The sequence below is a fragment of the Cygnus olor genome, chromosome 1 (genome assembly GCF_009769625.2).
Source record: "Cygnus olor isolate bCygOlo1 chromosome 1, bCygOlo1.pri.v2, whole genome shotgun sequence".
NCBI classification, from domain to species: Eukaryota; Metazoa; Chordata; class Aves; order Anseriformes; family Anatidae; genus Cygnus; species Cygnus olor.
In genome coordinates this window covers 81,757,787-81,776,287 of record NC_049169.1, presented here as the reverse complement: position 1 = coordinate 81,776,287, position 18,501 = coordinate 81,757,787, and the positions used below count along the sequence as shown (strand labels likewise).

The following is an 18,501-nucleotide window of genomic DNA, read 5'->3' as shown; positions in this document are numbered from 1 at the left end:
TGAATCATACAGCTCTGTTCCTCTCATCATTTTTGCTGGCTGTTGTCTTTTATGTTAGAGGTTCTTGTGCCTTTCTTGCACAGCTCTGCAGAGTTCTGAGATTTTTGTATTCCCTCATTTACTTCTTGCATTCATCTCTGTTGCTTTCCACTCAAAGCACCACGGTTATGTAACACTGGCTTTCTCTTACCTCTTCCCCCTCATTCCTTTTGCCGTTTTCCGTATCTAAATCTTGATGCGTCTCCATCAGCACTCTAATCGCTTTATCAGAACCCTATTAATAGTAATTCACAGGCTAGTTATTAAACTAGGTTTTAAAAATATGCAGAATAAAATACTACTCCTGTCTTCTTTCTTTTGATCAAATAACTATATTTTTCTAATGTTTTCTCATACTGTTAAAATGTTCTTCACTCCTTAAATCTCATCCTCAACAACCATGACCTACTGCTCTTCTTTAATCTTTTTTTCATTCCACTGTAAGCTTCAGTAGGCTCAGTCAACAACATTTTTATTTATCTGTAAAATTCTAACATTTTAGCATACCATGGAAGCTATAAACATTACCTTCATTCATGTTCTGGTTATGTCAGAATTTGCTTTTAAGGTTGAAAACTGATTGAGGTGGGCTGCATTCCTCTAGGGATTTGTTACTAATCCTTTAAAAGGCCATTTCAAATATTTTGTTTTCTGAAAGTATAAATTACTCCAGACAATTATGCTTAAAACTGTGATTCAGTAAATTTTCTTGAAGAAGTTAATAACTCACCTAAGACTGGTGCTATTTAAATATCTGCCTTGAGTGTGCCTATCATATAGGATATCTCAAAAGCTTTGTTTTAGATGTTTAAATACATGTCAAGCTGCTGAACGCTTAGGCTATTAGCTACAGATTTTCTGAAGAAGCCACTATTCGGGAAAACAGTCTAATATTTTCACCATTTCTTTTATCCATAACCTGTAAGAGTATGCATTTCATATTTTTTCTCCGGTTAATTTTGTATAGACAGATATTAAATACAGTTTTCGTGCTTGAAAACCAAAGTTAGTGTCTACAGTGAGTACTTTGAAACTTACATTTGTTTTGAAACTATTTCCTTTGAGTTTTCTCTTCATTCACAGATACTGTTGTGTTTTAACATAGAAACGTGCACACGCAAAAATAGGAAACATTGCTAACTGAAAGTTTATGTAAGAGTAAGTACGCAAGCCTGAGGAATGGAATTTTTCCAGGCCCTGTTTTTGGGAATCTCTGCAGCGGCTGTTGAATGATACCAAAGTTTTCAGCATGGTTGTTTACAAGTTGCCAATGCCATTTTCACTACAACCAGAATTAAAATCCAATTGGGAAGGTATAGGAGTAGCAGAGATAATGGAAATTTCTCATAATTTTTCACTGTGTGTTCAGCAGCCATGCTCTGAAATGGGAACTCAGAATACAGACAGTAATGGTACCGTTAGTTCTTCATCTCAGGGAAGAAAAAGTCTGAGTGATAGTTTTTGGGTCCGATACCACTGTACATTTAAGGATGTCCTGGGACACAGTTTTCTGTGTAATGCAGTTCATCTACGGTAGGATGTAATGTTAGAATTATTAAGGTATGCTTTATGCAAAGAAGTCAGAACAATTATAGAAGAAGAGTGCGCTGCTCTTCAGTTTAAGGTTTCTTTGGCTTCAAATTTAAAGCCAATGGTTTTTCTTATCTGAGGAATGTAAAATTTTGTCACCTTCATGTCAAAGGGAGTACATTACTCCATCACTCAGAAAAAGACAGTTTTATTGGTAACAAAAGGTGGAAGTTTATTTTTGGGGAAAGGTAATGCTTGGTGTTTTGACATAACTTTATATTAGTGAAAAGCAATAGAAAGAGATTTTTAGGTCATCAAACAGTGATGTCATGTTGATTGCTGTGCCAAGTAACTCATGGCTTTCTGATAAACAAATAGTTGGAGATATGTTTTGTAGAGTATGTGACTGATTCACATTTATATGGGAAGGTAAAAATATATCCCAGGTGTTTTTGAAAATACTGGATTAGTTCCAGTTGATTGTTCCAACCAGAATCATCGCTCACTGAGGCTTCGTTGTCCGGCCGCACGTTCTGGTTCCCTGAGCAGCGTTCCTTCCAGCTCAGCACACGCTTCATTCGAAGCCTGCGGGATCACCAGTCCTTTTTCTTCTCTTTGTAGGAGGAGATATTTACTGCTTTCCACTGCAAGCATGCTACCTTTCACACTTAATACTAATTTACTTAGCTTTCCGTTTGAATAAAGTGTGTTTTGGAAAGAGGATATGGATAGACAGTTTTTAAGTATGAGTTTATTAAATTTGATTTGTATAATTATTTTCCCATTTATGCTTAAAAATAAAATAATTTATATTGATCTGTACGTTTAATGTACTTCTAAACAACTCATTGTAAGTAGTTGTTTCATTTGGATTTAAATTTCCACTCTTTCCTCCTTATGCAAGTAAAACATGACAGTAATGTATTATTGTAACAACTTGTAATTGGAAATGTCTGGCCTTTCTGTAATTTTCCAAACTCAACATTGTACAAAAAGTTGGATTGTTTTAAATGGAGTGAAATAGACTTGTTTCAATCCAAATGTTTAACACATTGAAATACCAACAACAGAAGTAAGGTAACTTAGCTACTTTATAATGACTCTTTATTCTATTGTTAATATTCTCTAAATTATTAGCATTAACTAAATAATTAGAGTATTAACTTCAAACTTATTCCTGAGCTGATGTAACCCTCCAAAAAATACCTAACATTTAGATTCCTGAGGGCAGTTGTGATATTTCATTCACCCTTGCAGATAAACACATTCAGAATCATCTTAAAGTAGGAATTTGGTGAGGTGTTTCACATCCTTGTATTTCTCCTTTCCACTTATTCTTGTTTTCAAAATGTATTTAACTTTATTTCCGTGAGATGTAGCAAAACTATCACAAGCAAAAGCCTAGGAATGCTGTTGGCTGTCACAGTACTGTGCTTCTGTTGCCTCAGAGTTGAGGCGTGCTGCTTGAGAAGAGAAAACCCTAGGCTCTATTTGCTGTTTCTTTGGCTTCCCTACAGTCCCGAGGAAATGCAGATCCTTTTTCTCCTCCCTCAACATCTTTTAAATGTTTGAACATGCAGTTGTTCAAGATCAGATTGAGTCTCACACTGAATCTGGAGTTGGAAATGAAGTAGAAGTCAGTATTCTTAAGCATGGTAAGAAGTGGGTTTAAGTCCAAAATAGTGTGTAGGCAATCCCTCTGAAATACATGCATAGAATGCGTAACATTGGTTTTCATGACTAAATGTTTTTTTAAAAAGAACAACCCAAAGGAAAGGTATGCTTAGGTGTATCTGTTCATGAATGACGAGTATGATGATCCAGGAGGATAGTCTGTATTTGGTTTGACACCCTTGACTGCTGTTCCTTGGCCATTGCTCTAGCAATGTCAGTCTTCTCTGAGTTCCCTCTGCACCTGCCTGACCTCATTGCTTTATGCATCCTTCAGTTTACTGTGACCATCTCCAAGCAGCTTGTGGCTTCAAGATCGTCACATCCCAACTTCCAAAGACGAGCTTGCCTTCAGATCTGTTTGTGGCTCTGTCTTGCTGTTGAGCTCTTGTTCTCTGTATTATCCCAGTGCAGGAAATATCTCCCAACATTACTGCAACCATTCCAAAGAAAAAATAATTAATGGAGTAGGCTTCATTACCTCAGTATTCGTTTTTGAAACGTAGTGTGATTACTCACTGTGTCATAGTTAATTTGCAATATTAATAAAAGATACTCCTGTAATTTCATTAATCTTTCAGGGGAAATACTGTTCTGAATTTACCAGTTTGGTGGGGGATACTGTAATTTTTATTGAATGAGGTTTGGTTTCAGAAGCCAGCGCTCTAGATACTGCCATCTCACAGTACTTCAGTATCCACTAAAATCAGATGAGATACATATCTTTCTGGAGAGCAGAGCTGAGGGAAAGAAAAATAAAACCAAACACTTTTTATCCTCAGGCAGTAGGTGATGTTCCCAGTGTTTTATGCAAATGTCAGCCTCTTACATAGCTCAATATAAATGTTATTATTTTAAATTTATATTCTAGCCACACTTAATGAATAACCAGGTTAGGACTTATACATGCTAACTGCTGGACAAACCAGTAACATGTATTTGTGTAATGAGGGTTCACTGTAAAGCTATGTCTGTTGAAAATAAACAGTCTGTCCAAAAGCAATTTTAAAGAGTTGCATTTAATTTTGGATTAAGAAACTAAAGAATGACTCTTACAGTTGCCTGTAACAGATCACTTTAAAAGTGATCACTTCAGAGAGCCAGTCTCTCATAGTATTTCCTGAGAAATGTAATTTTATGGACTAAAACAAAGCTGTTGTTAGTATCTATGCAATGCAGTACCTGCCAATATTTTTTTAATTCATACCAGATAGAATATTTAAATATCTATGAGATGCCATCATCTTTGTAGAAGTCTTTTTGCCTAAAAACTTAGTTTTTTTTGACCTAGTCATTTATGTCTGGATATGCTGTAGAATAAGGAACAGAAGCAAACAATTTAAGCCAATGTAATATATTGTTCTTGTTTTTCTCCCTTGTTTATTTAGTTTATTGCTATATTGCTATAATACTTCAGTTAGCTTCTACTCAGTTGACTAATACAAAAGTATTGTGTAAATTGAATGTGGCTATACGTGGGTTACATCTCGTAGTACAAGAGACAGGTATCAGATCAGTCTGGATGTGAGGTATTTTTTAATCTCTTTTTTTGGGGAAAGAGGCAGACAGCTTAAAACTCGAGGCTGTCTGTGGTTAGTCTAGATTTTTTTGACTGTACACATACAGTAAACTACTAGTTTCTGACATCTCCTGATAGTGTTGTAACCAGGACAGAAATGTGATGTAATCCATGATGTCTTAGCAACATAAGATACTTCAAGGTTATCTTTCTAAGTGGAAAAATGTTTCATGGGTGCCTGCAGCTAAGTTTAAAAGGCATGACCCACAATTTCTTTTAAGATTTTATAAACACTTTGTATTTAAAGTGCAACTTGTTTTATCCAGAAATATACCTCAGTACCAGAAATAATGAAAGATTAATTTATCATTTTTGTCTGTTACTAGGAACAGAAACTCCAATGCCACTTAAAGGAGAGACACAAAAGTATTTCTTGACATAATGGTGTAAACCGGAGAAAGAAGTAGTAAAATAATAAAAACAACAAAACAACCCTCTTTTTAGGGAATATCACAATAGTTTCATAGGTGGGGTGATAGCGTCTAGTGCTTTTCTTGTGCCCTCCTGTTTTCCAGCGTGTGTTTAGAAGAAAACATAGATGCTTGTCTTCATGGGGAACATGTAGGGGAATTTCAGGTTCTACTGATCCAAACTGAGTGCCTTGCTTATCTCTTTTTATGATATCTGAATTATTGGAAAGAACTGGACCTATTCCCAGCTTAATATTTGGAAGCATTGAACACGTCTTAAAATGTATTTCCATAAACCTGTAGTCCTGGGTGGGCGTTAATCATGTTTCAGCTATTCATTTTTCTCCTTAGGGTACAGATATCAGCTCACTTATAGGAATGTAACACCTCTGCTGTCTGCAATTTTTGGTTATAAAGGTGACATCATTTTAAAGAATTTATGAAGGTGTGCACAGTTATGACTGTGCAAAGTTATGGCAGGATTTAAGTAAAAAGAATATATTTTTTTATCCTGAACCAGAAGTTGAGTACTCAGTTGTTAGAAATCAACAGCTGTTGTAAATAAAACTCTTCATAACTGTACAAAGAACTACTTTGCAAGTCCAAAGTGATGCAACTCTATTCTCAAATTCTAGTGTTTCAGAAATACCAATTTAATGTAGTCTTGGCTCTAGTGCTTTCTGCCAAAGCAGAATTCAAAAGTAAAATTTCTCTTAGTTGACAGTTTGGGGGAAATCTGAAGAAACAAGCACAGCATTACTTCATTAGTTATTCCATGCCTTTGGTTATGGCTGCAACATCTGTAAAGGAAGTTTCAAAATACTTGCTTTTTAAAATGCACTACTCTTGCAGGCTGCAAAGCTCAGGAAATTGGATGTTCTATTAGGGCCGGACTAGGATACAAAGAGAAAAAATACTCTAAAAATAAGAGACAAATGGAGTTCTTTATTAACAGAAGTTAAAGCGTCTTTTTCACTCTCTCTGAGAATCTGATTTGTCCCATTTTTTTTCCTTGAAAATTATCTGCCGTCTATGAGAACAAGTAAACCCAATTGGTTATGTTAGTTAAATGGCTCTACGCAGGAAAGCTACTTCATAGAAAATTCTTTGATTCATTTAGATATTTATCCTGTGTAACATGATGTCTCACTGTGTCATTGTGTGCTCTTGCAATAGTATTTTAAGTCTGCTTCTTACCCGTGTCTGGTTTGAGTTTTCTGTGTTCAGAAAAGATGAACTCAAACTGGAACCTAAGACAGGGAAATGGTGAGCAAATCTTACGAGAAGAAAATCAGAGGAGATTAGTTTGTTGATTTCTAACAGCTACAAGAACACGAAATCCAGGAGGGTGGTTAAAAAAGGAAAAACTTGCAATCTGTAAGTGTGTCAGTGAATCTGAATTCAAGGGCAACTCAAGTGCAGGAAGGGTTAGGTATGTACTACTCATGGCTGTGTTTAACTTGAGAATTAGAGAAAGATTTCTAACTGTTAGAGCAACAGAGATACCGAGTGTCTTTCTAATCAGTATAAACAAAACCACAGAAAAATTCCACCACTTTCTGAAAAATTAAGTTAAAAGTAGTGGAAATACTACTGGTAAAAATGGATCACTCGTGTTCTTTTGAAGAATAATTATTTGCAGGAACCACCTAACACTGATTTTTGAAAGCTGTAGTTTTGTTTGTTAGTGTTTTATTAATATCTTGTATATCAATTACGACAGTAACTTAGTTCTTACGTTAAAATATTAAGCTCTTCAATAAAAGAATGGACTAGAGATCTAGTGTTCTAAAAATATGCGTTAAATGCTGTATTTGTGAAATTGAAAATGAACAGGACCTTCTTCTTCCTCTCCCCCCAGGAGGTCAGCAGTATTTGTACCCATTATAGCAGCTTTCCTATTTAAATGCATATTCCATTCTATTTTCAATGCTTCATATATTATACCAACACGAAGTTTTAAGGCAAGAAGAAACACAATTCTTGCCACTGCAAATTTAGCATTCATCTAATGCTATCTTTCTTTGAACCTTCATGTCTGTTTATTTCAGTGCTCAAATTCTTGTAAAAATAATTGTGGCACAGTCCAAGAAACTGGAAACATGATTTCATATAACTGTTCTTTTAAGTAGCATCGTGAAATAATTAGTATGGCGTACTTTAATTGGTCGCATCCTGTTGAGTTTTTATGGAAGATTTGAGTTAGAACGAAAGCATGGAACACAAGTTGGTTAGTTCCTATAACACAGTGATGTCATCTTTTGGGGGTTGGGAGGAGAAGCAGCTTTGTATATCTAATTGCAGATCTAGTGTATAATAGGTGTTCTATTTTTTTATTTTTTTTAACCAAATATCCCTTCAGGATGGATTTTTGACAGGAAAATTACATGATTGGTGCCCACTGTAAGATTGGCATTGATAATCGAAGCTGTTTATTCTCAATAAAGCACAAATGCAGCTTAAATAACTAGGCTAAAATGAAAGAGACTTTAAAATAAAAATAAAAATGTATAGATATGTGGGAAGATTATAACTTAGTTGTCAAGGCCATTATATCCCTCAGGCAGTTGTCACTAAATCTGTGGTTAATGCTTACTATGTGCCAGTCAACTAATCATAACTTTGTCCCTTTCCACTTCAAGCAATTTTAAGAATTTTCCTAGAGACAGGCTGCTTTATAAACACCAGATTAAATATATATATAAAATAATTGACATTTCCATCATTTTAATTCCTCTGATGTTACCAATCAAGTCTCAAAAGTATATGAGCGTTCCTGGAGTTTTCTGAGAACTTGACCTTACCTAAGGACTTTGCCCCCTCAAGAATCTTGAGTCTGTTTTCAAGAAAATTTAGAGGTCAGTCTTCGAACTTTTATTCTGTATGGTACTTTCAGTTAGTGTAAAGTGACTTGACCGTCAGTATGGAAGGTATGCATACAATATATCTGAAAATGGTATTTCATTTATTTGTGATGTGGGCCTGGCTGATGGAAACAACAGAAAGGCTTAAAACTGTATTGTGTACTAGCTGGCTGGTAGGATCTGTGAAAATACAAACCTTAGACACGTACTATCACATACACAAACTTGGGCTTTTGAAAGAATTCTTAACTATCTTTATACACATTTTACTTTGAACTTGGGATTTTTACATTTCCAGAGTGATGTACAGTTGGTTTGGGCTTTCTAGCCTTTTGTTTCATAGAATCATAGAATGGTTTGGGTTGGAAGGGACCTTAAAGATCATATAAATCCAACCTGCCTGCCATAGGCAGGGATGCCTCCCACTAGATCAGGTTGGCCAAGGCCCCATCCAGCCTGGCCTTGAACACCTCCAGGGATGGGGCATCCACAGCTTCTCTGGGCAACCTGTTCCAGTGCCTCACTACCCTCTCAGTGAAGAATTTCCTCCTAATGTCTAGTTTAAATCTATCCTCTTTTATTTTAAGACCATTCCCCCTTGTCCTATCGTTATCTACCCAATTAAAGAATCCCTCTCCATCCTTTTTATAAGCCCCCTTTAAGTACTGAAAGGCTTCAGTGAGGTCTCCTGGGAGCCTTCTCTTCCGCAGGCTGCACATCCCCAGCTCTCTGAGCCTTTCTTCATAGGAGAGGTGCTCCAGCCCTCTGATCATCTTTGTGGCACTTCTCTGGACTTGCTTTAACAGATCCACATCTTTCTTGTGCTGGCGGCTCCAGACTTGGATGCAGTATTCCAGGTGGGGCCTCACAAGGGCAGAGCAGAGGGGCACAATCACCTCCCTTTCCCTGCTGGCCACCCCTCTGGTGATGCAGCCCAGGATGCAGCTGGACTTCTGGGCTGCAAGCATGCACTGCTGGCTCGTGAGCCTTTTTGTCCGCCAGAACCTCCAAGTCCTTCTCTGCATAGCTGCCCTCAATGAGTTCTTCTCCCAGTCCGTGTTCGTGTCTGGGGTTGCCCTGACCCAGGTGCAGCATCTTGTACTTGGACTTCTTGAACCTCGTTAGGTTCACATGGGCCCACTTCTCCAGCCTGTCCAGGTCCCTTTGAATGGCATCTCCTTCTTTGTTATCAATTGCACCACATAGCTTAGTGTCATCTGCAAACTTGCTGAGGGTGTACTCAATCCCATCGATTGTGGGATTGTTTCTGTCTTTCCTTGTGAGGTATGTAAGAAATAAGTAATGGTATAAACAAAATAAGGCTCTTTATCCCTGTCTAGGCATTGTTACCTTTGGAGAAAGATCAGAAGTTGCTTGTTTGAGGGTAGTGGAGTTGTATGAGGGAGTGGCTCATCACAAAAGTTGTGAGACTAATTTTATACATGGCAAAGTTAAATATAAAGAAAGAAATAAGGAAAATAGTAATTTAAAATTGGGTCAATTGAGATTTAATTGAGTCAATTGAGATTTAAACCTACAAAAGTTTAGGTTGCACCCTATCTCTAATTCAGAGTTCTTGGGTACCCAGTTTGTTGTCATATTATCCTGTATTGTATGTCTGTCCAAATTATCATAGTATTTCCAGGCTGCTCTGAGCTCACAGTTTGAATTAGGCTGAACTTGAGTGTCTTTCTAAAAGAGTATCTTTTTTGCTTGTAACTCTTCTTTCATCCCCAGTGCTTTTGTCTTATGTTGGCTCAGAATTTCAGATTGGGTAATGCGTGGTCAAGGTGGTTAAAAATATTTAATATAAAAAGTAGCTCTGGTTTTCCCGACACAAGAACTGTAAGAAACACTTGGGCATTCCATGTATTTCTACATCCGTGGTACTGTTTAACAAGTCACTAAAAAGAGCTGATAGTACAAGCAGAATAAAGCAACTTCGTGGGTACTGGAGAAGTTAGGCTTACTCCATAGGCTTTGCATGAGTTGTTGAACTTCCCAAAAGGTTGAATGAAGTTGATCATGACTTTGTGTTATAAATTAGAGCAGTAACGGTTTTGCCAGAGATGGCCTGATGACTGCAGAGTATCTGTAGAATTGGTTTTCATAATTACATGTATACATATTCATGTATGTATACATTTGCATCCATTTTTATATTGGTATATTCATGTGTATGATCTAGGAACATGGCAGTTTATTTCACTATTATAGGTTGCATTTTGAAAAATGCTTTTGAATTTATTCACTTGGGAGAGCCTTCCACACAATGAAATACAGTAAGGGGCTTTTTTTCCCACTTAGAAATGTGTTAATAGCTATTCTTATTAAAATTCTGTACTATAGGGTAATGGTTTAGTAGTTGTATTGCAAAACTCTGTAATTACCTGGCAGGGATCTAATAAGAAAACTTTGCATTTTTATGTTGTAGGCTCCCGTCTTCGTCAAGAAGATTTCCCACCTCGAATTGTTGAACACCCTTCTGATTTAATTGTTTCAAAAGGAGAACCAGCAACTTTAAACTGTAAAGCTGAAGGAAGACCAACCCCAACCATTGAGTGGTATAAAGGTGGGGAAAGAGTGGAAACTGACAAGGATGACCCTCGTTCCCATCGGATGCTGCTGCCCAGCGGATCTTTATTTTTCTTACGCATAGTTCATGGGCGCAAGAGTAGGCCGGATGAAGGGGTCTATGTCTGCGTGGCAAGGAATTACCTTGGGGAAGCTGTAAGTCATAATGCATCGCTGGAAGTGGCAAGTAAGTGCTTTTTTTTTTTTTTTTTCCTTTTTCCCTACTCTTCAGTAGCAGCCCCTTACTTTGATGTTATTCAAAGATTAAAAAACAACAAAAAAGTGGGCTGCCTATGAATCATTAGCACTAAAACAATGAATGAACTATATGGTTAGTCTTATTATATGCATTTTAATAGAGTTAAGAAAATAGAAAGATGGAAGAGGTATCCTATCACTTTATAAATTAAGATATTTCTGTATGCTTGCACACATCTTCATGCTTCCATGGAATTATGATTATTAGATGTGTTTGTTAGATTTTGTATAATTAATTTCAACTTACAGATGGTTTTTCCTCTCCAAATACCCATGCAAAACACCACATGTAAGAGGAGGCAAGGCAGCCAGGATTTTATCTACCAGGGTACATTTGGAATTTTTGCGCAAATAAACACTCAAAAAAAAAAAAAAAAAGAAAGTGTATTTAGAAACACAAAATAATATTGTTTTGCTCTAAAAGAAGTGGTCTACAAACAATCTCCTTAGTTATAAGTATTTGGTCTAAAGGAAAGAACAGTCAAGTGTGTTCATGTCACTTTGTATTCCTTATCTCTTCCTGTATGCTCTTTAAAGTCTCCTCATTTTAGAGGAAGAGAGTGTACATGAAAGGGTTTTGAACATGCCATATGAAAGGCCGTGTGTAGGTCAAAAAATGTCAGTTTTGGGATAGTTAAGTATGAGAGGAAACCTTCCAATCCAGAAGTTAGTTATCTATCTTAAGTTGCTTTTCTAGGCTTCCTGTGTAACCTATAGCGATTCATCTGTTGTGTTGAAGAGCCAGTTCAGAACTGGGTCAATCACTGTCTGAAAATAGTGATCTCTCTGACTAAACAATTCATATTAGGAGTCTAGTCAGAGCTGTCGGTCAACTTTTAGGCAAGCAAAGTAGATGCCACTGTTGGTGTATGACTTATGAAAATTCAGCCCTTTTGATAAACCTTAACTCCCACAGGAGGTGAAGAAAATGGGCTATAAAGTTGTTTGTTTGTTTGAGCCCTTTGCCTAGCCTTGCCCACATTCAGAGAGTACTTCATGATGCTTCTACCAGAAGGATCTCCAGCGTCACATATAACACACTAAATGGATGTGATTAAGACCTATGACCGTGTTGTTTCCTTGTTACTGCTTTAGCGATAAAAATAATTGGTGCTTGGCTAATTGGAGGTATGTTTATCCAGCAAACGTATAACCTTTTTAAACTATCTGTTGATCAGTTAAAAATGCTATATACAGTATGTTGTAGGTGTACATGTGTTTTACTGGGCCTCCATGTTTAAGAGATTCTGATTTTATCTGGATGCTGTTATTTACTTTGTACCAGTGCTTGTTGATTCTTAAATGAGTTTTAACGTTTTGTCCGTGCAACAAAGCAGTGGCCATGCTTATTTCATACTCTGTGGTTTATGATGTGCCTAGAAGTAATGTCTGAAATACACGTAGTGTTTCTGCATTGTCCATGAGGTAGACTTCAGTAGTTGATACACGATTGCACATATGAATTCCACTGTTACTAGATGGGTGTGTAAGCTTTGCCTTAAGTCATCTTCATGTGATTACAGTAAGAGTCTTACTGACAAGGTCTGCATACAGAATACTGATATGACCAGTAGTTTTTTTTTTTTTTTCTTTAAGAGGCTCTACCTCTTAAAAGGCAAAAATAAAATGAGTATCTTCAAATAGACAAGGCAAAAATAAAATGAGTATCTTTTCAAATGTGTGCCACCTAACAGTAGTATAATGTTAAATTGCTAGTCCAGTTCAAAAGTGCTCTCATTTTGAGGTCTAGTGTCAGAAAATACACACCAACACCATTGCAAGGGAAAGTAATTGCTCTCTTTAGTTGGAAATAAGATTTGTAGGTTGGTAACAGTATAACAGTACATGATTTTAGTTGTTTACCAGCGGATTATAGACAAAGAATTTTAACAGAAAAGGTTATGATTTTAATGGAAAAGGTGATGTGGCACTGCAAAAGCACCAAAATATTTCAGATAGCACAGAAGAGGTGAGGAACAAGAAGAGTTGCAGGTTGGTGGAATAAATTTACATTAAATTCAAAATCTGTGGTTTATAGCTTTTATGCTGTCATCGTTATAAGATGTAGTTATATTCATAGTGGATTGTTACAAATCAGTAAGCTGTTTTGATTAACTTCTCAGTACACCTGTTTTGAACATAACAGCATTTACAATTCTGTGCATGTAGTCATATACAATTGCAGTTTTAGAAATCCTTATGTTGTAGTTTACTCTGTAAACATTCAAAAATATGTTAGATTTATTTCCATTTACAAAATACAGAATATCATTTGGAGTAATCATTTGGTTGTGCTTTGCTGCAAGTTTAACCAAAAAACATAGGAAACAAATGTTTTGTGAGAGCTTAGCAGTTAAAGCACTAGAGGAAGCAACTCCTGTCTTTACCACCTTATATTTTATAATGTGATAGAGAATATAGCATGACTTTTTTTTTCTGTCACCTATTAGAGTAACAATTTCAATTAGGTTGATGGACATGTGGATTTGACTTCTGATTTAGGTCAATACTAAAAATTTTCATGTCCTTTACTCCTTTGTGAAGCTCATTTTCTAAGCAGTTCCATCACTCATCATTGAGATAGGCAATACATTCTCTATGTGGACTGTGTAACAAGGTGAATGTGTCCTTTAAGTAGGACGTGCGTTGATTCTGCAGTTATAAAGCAAGAAAAGTAGAGAGATCTCACACCAAAAATTAAGCAAATACAGAATATTAAAATCTGCTTTATCTCCTATAGTGAAGCTATGTGTGTTTAAGGAACTCTTAAAAAATAAATAAAATAAAAGCTTTAAATGTGATAGCCACAATGGAGAAGACACTAAAATCCCCAGTAAATTGTAGCAGTAGAGAAAAAAAATCCCTCTGCTTTGTCCTTTTTCTATTCAGCAGAAATAGAAAAGTCACTTTCTTTGTCGACTGGACTGAGGTGTTCATGTCATTTAATCCAAAGCATGCTGCGTTTTCTTACACTGATGTGTATCTCAGTCATGACACTATAGTCCTTAATAGTATTGAACAAGACTTAAATGCCATCTATAATAATCAGAAAATCGAGTTAAGTAAGAGTTTTTTAAAGAGTTTTCTTATTCTGTTTCTGCCTCTTGTGGCCTTTGCAAAATGTTTGAAGATCCCATGTATCTACTTATGGCATCATGGATTTGTTATATACTCAATAATGTTTTTTTTTTTTTTTTCAAGTTGCATTTCCTCCAGTTTCTGTGGTTATTTCCTTGAAGCTGTGTCTGTACCAACTCCCAAAAATGCTTTAAAAACAAGATGATCCTGTATGATACAGTGGTATCTTTCTTAAATCTACCCAACCAGTACTTGAACCCACGTGAACTGTATTCTATTCGATTATATTACAGGGACTGTAGTTTTCCCTGATAGCCACCCAATATTTCAAGAATTAAAATTTCTCACGCACTTTAGAGACATGTAAAACTATTCTAAGCTATGCAGCATGTCAAAAATCACTTTTTAACTTGATATTAAATGACATTTTCTGTGTAACTTAGATGTGTAAGATCTTCATAAATGGAAGGATCTAAATTTGCATAAATATGAACTCAGCAAAAAGCTAAATTACAAGTCAAGTAAAGAGATGTAAGTTGTGTTTAGGTTGGGGATTTTTTTATAGTTGACTGGTTTCATCTTTATTTGAAATGTTACTCCCACATAATTTATGACATGGAGGCTCACTGTGTATGTTCAAACTTAATTTGCAGTAGAATGAAGCTTCAATATGGTAGCACAAAAAGGGTGTGTGATGGGATAATCAGATAACAGCCTGTCATCCTTTACACGCTTAGCCTGCTACAAGTCCGTTTGCCTCCCTCTTCTCGACTTCCTGAACTCAGCTCTTTGATCTCTGGAGACCTACTTAAATTAGCTGCCTGTTTTGTTTTTGAGGAATGTAACTGGTTTCAGATTACTACCTACAGGTGACACATTCTACAGTTATGAAAGGTCCTAACAAACCTCATAAAGGGCATGTCCCTGTCAAAATTAAACTAGGTAATTCTCCCTATAAATGTCACCTTTTACAGGTGGGAGCACAAAATGAAACTGTGCCTGAGACAATTTTGGCTATCACATAAACAAGAGGGAGTCAAGTCATTTTTCACAGCAGAGAAGCCAAAGATGTTTTGAAAACTGTGAAGTTGTACATCAGCAAAATGGAAGGTGACTGCAGGGGCTTCATATTCTTGAATCTTTCAAGATTGTCTGATGAATGCATGTATATGATCAAGATCAAATTCAGTTATTGGCATGTGATAGCTTTCCTTTTATACTTTTCTCCCATTACTCCTTTTTAAGGAAAATGATATCTGTGAATCACATGGATGTGTGTTTTGTAGCATTATGTAGAAGTTTAGCTATATCAAGAGAGGCAACAATATTTGCAGGGATATATTCATCATTCTTTTTCCACTCCAAAGTTTTTAAGGATCTTTTGAAAAATCAAGTGCAAATGAAGTTTGTTTTGTTTGCTGCTCAGTGACTTCTTCAACTCTTATTTTAAATCATGTTTCTCTGAGAGAAACTTCTTCCACTTTTGCCGTGAAAGTTCTACAGTAAGTTTTATTGCAACACTTGAATTTTTTCCATTGATATATGGACTTGTTTCTCAAAAGTAATGCTTTTGCAAAAGTATTTGTAAAGTAAGTACACACGTATGTAACCTCTAACGTAAGTAGCGGCGTATTTTATGGTACATAAGCTGTTATTATCAATTTACACTGGACCAATGCTTTGTCTGTTAGATCCCAGCAGAGTCCCAGTTTGTCCAGTTTGTGTATTTACTGTGCTGTGACTTAAAAAAAATAATAATTAAAAAAAGAAGAGTCACAAAATGTGACTCAACAGCTGTCTGCTCAGTGATTCTAAAACAGTAGTATCCTTCTTTCCTTCTTGCAGTGAGAAGTCAAATCTGTGGTATTTTTTTTTGTTTTTTTTTTTTTCCCCCAAAAGTCATATGTTCTTGTATGTATGGTGTTAGGTAAAGTTATTGAATGCGCCATCCATCACTGCTATGGTACAGCACTGTTTTAAGCCCAGCTGAAATTAATGAACAAATCTGCAGACTTTGTTTCGTGAGCTGTTATCTCTTGCTGGTAAACAAGTGACTTTTGTATGCACATAGGCATTCAAATTAATGAAGATGGATTTCAACTTTAGGAGAATCTCATTAAGCTCTATTCCTTTTTTTTTCTTTACAGTGCTTCTTCACTGTAACATGCTACCTAAAATATGCTTCTGTGGGACAGTGATTCATCAAATCGATCCTTCAGAAATATTTAACTGTTCATTCTAAATTAAAAAGCAAATAGTAATAAACTGTCATAACTAACTGTTCAAAGAATGTTTCTGAAATTGTCTCATGCTCCTTTCAATTGAAAGGTATTTAAATAGAAAGTTCTATTTCCTTCCTTTGTTTTTTGCTTCAGACAAAGAAGCTTCAGACAAAGTGAGGATCTCAAAAAATTTGGTGAAGCTATGCTGTTGCTTACCACAAGTCATGACATTAACAAAAGTTGCTTGAGGCATAGAAGGTTTCATAACAGTAGTATTGCTAACGCTTATTAAAAGATTTATCAGCGGTAGATTTACCTTACTCTTACTATGCAGCTGTAGCAAGAATTGAAAGCCTGGATTACTATAAACTGCCTCTGAGTCATATTTTAACAAAAGATGTAATGTCATTTAGAAGAAATATCTGCACAACTAAGTCAAAATTGCATGTCGGTGTGCTACTCTTTGTAATCTAGTTACCTCTACTCGAGGAAAGCAAGAACAATTTTTTTTTTGCCTACTCATAAAAGTTTGGGTATATCTATTTCCTCTGGCATTACAGTCAGTTGAAGAACATTAAGAGATTGAATATTAATGTAGTTTAAGTCCCCCACCTAGTTTTTAAAGGCATGTGAACTCTTATTTTTACTCTTTGTTTATTCTGTTTCTTTCATTGAGCCCCTGGTAATTGAAGGCATTTATTAGTGCTACTAGGAAATCCCACTAAATGTTATTTCTAGGAAAACTGTTTTTCCTAATGAGACCTGAGAGTGAAGGAGAAGACATGGAAAAACTAAACTTATTTGAAACATCTTGTCAAACTTCTAGATCCTAGTGTGCATTTGTATGCTATTTCTGTGTTTCCGTTTCTCTGTCTGTTAAGCATAGTAGTATTACATCCATGAATGTTTGAGAAGTGAACCTTACACTTTTTTTCGCTAAAATGGTGTTGTCACATACTGAGTTAGACCTAATGAGGATAGCAGATGCTTTACAAAACTCCCATATTTTAAAGACTTTCCTGATTGTGTTTTCTCACACCTGTAAGACACAGATTGAAAGATAAGGAAATCTTGTCCTGTTCAACCTACCTAAGGAATTAGAGAGGTTTTATACTCATATTTTGTATACATATTTCTACTCTGTACATCTATTTGAGATTTCTGATATGAAACAAAAAAGGGCATGGAAGTGTGGCTACACAGAATTCCAACAGAACAGCAAAGGGAAATTCTTAAATATTATGGTGGCTGTTCTTAGATTCAATTGTACTATAATTACTATTATAATCATAGTTCAGTTAGAGAAATTGGTCTTCCATGAGCCTTCCACAGCTGTCCTGACATTCCTATCTGTCCTATTACATGGTTTAAAGGTAAAATAGTGACATATTTAAATACATATATATATATTCAATTGTGATTCAAATTGGAAACAGAAAAAAATATTTCAGGAGATTATGAATTAAAATGAATTAAGTTGGTCTCCTTTACTGGGTGCAATTAGGACATAATTTTATATTGTCTTCAAGTTGGACCATCCCAACGTGAAGCCAATATGTTGTGTCTCTGTGTTCATGCTCTTTGTGAACAGAAGTAATCTTCAAGCAAGAAATCCACATAAGGCCCACATCAAGTTTCAGAGAAGGGGGCTGAATCAATCTAAAATGGTTTTACTTGAGGAAACCAAGATATGAAATCCATTGCTTCCCACTGAATTAGATCACTTCCTCTTCTTTCACAGTGAGAGTTTAGAGAAGAGTTAGTTAAGACCAGGGAATTTGGCACGATTCTTTCACATACAGCTTTGTCATCTTTGTAACATAATCTTCAGCATATAGTAGGTAACTGTTAGAGTTCTAATAATGCATTGGTGTACTTTTAAAGTGATTCAGAAGGAGTAAGAATGGCATACAGTCGGTGCAGGTGTCTTACTGTTAAAACCACTTCAAGTTCCTTTGAATTCCCATAAACAGAGAGAACCATCCTGTGAAGAGGATGGTTTCATCAGCATTATCATTAATCAATGTTGATAAAATGGAGTATTCCCTGTTGTTCTGAAATTCCTTTGGTGGAAAAAGAAAAGGTTGCTACAGAATCCAAAGATCAGCGATGACTTGTCTGTGCTTCATTTTGCTGTGTTATACAGAATATGAGCTGTTCAATTAGCTGGAAAATTTTCTCATTTCCCATTAATTTTAGGCAAGATAGGGTCTCCCTGATTTAATGCTAGCATTATTAGCTGAAAGTAATGCCATAGTGTCAAAATTCAAACCACT

General features: G+C 35.9%; 1 protein-coding gene across 5 annotated transcripts in view; it reads left to right on the top strand.

The window, feature by feature from the left end:
- The window catches only part of ROBO1 (roundabout guidance receptor 1), a 701,438-nt gene that overhangs the window by 409,683 nt on the left and 273,254 nt on the right, over positions 1 to 18,501 (top strand). For all 5 annotated transcript variants that reach the window (XM_040566451.1, XM_040566469.1, XM_040566441.1 and 2 more), the window contains exon 4: positions 10,528 to 10,854. In XM_040566451.1, the coding sequence (XP_040422385.1) occupies positions 10,528 to 10,854 (327 nt within the window). The remainder of the gene's footprint in view (positions 1 to 10,527; positions 10,855 to 18,501) is intronic.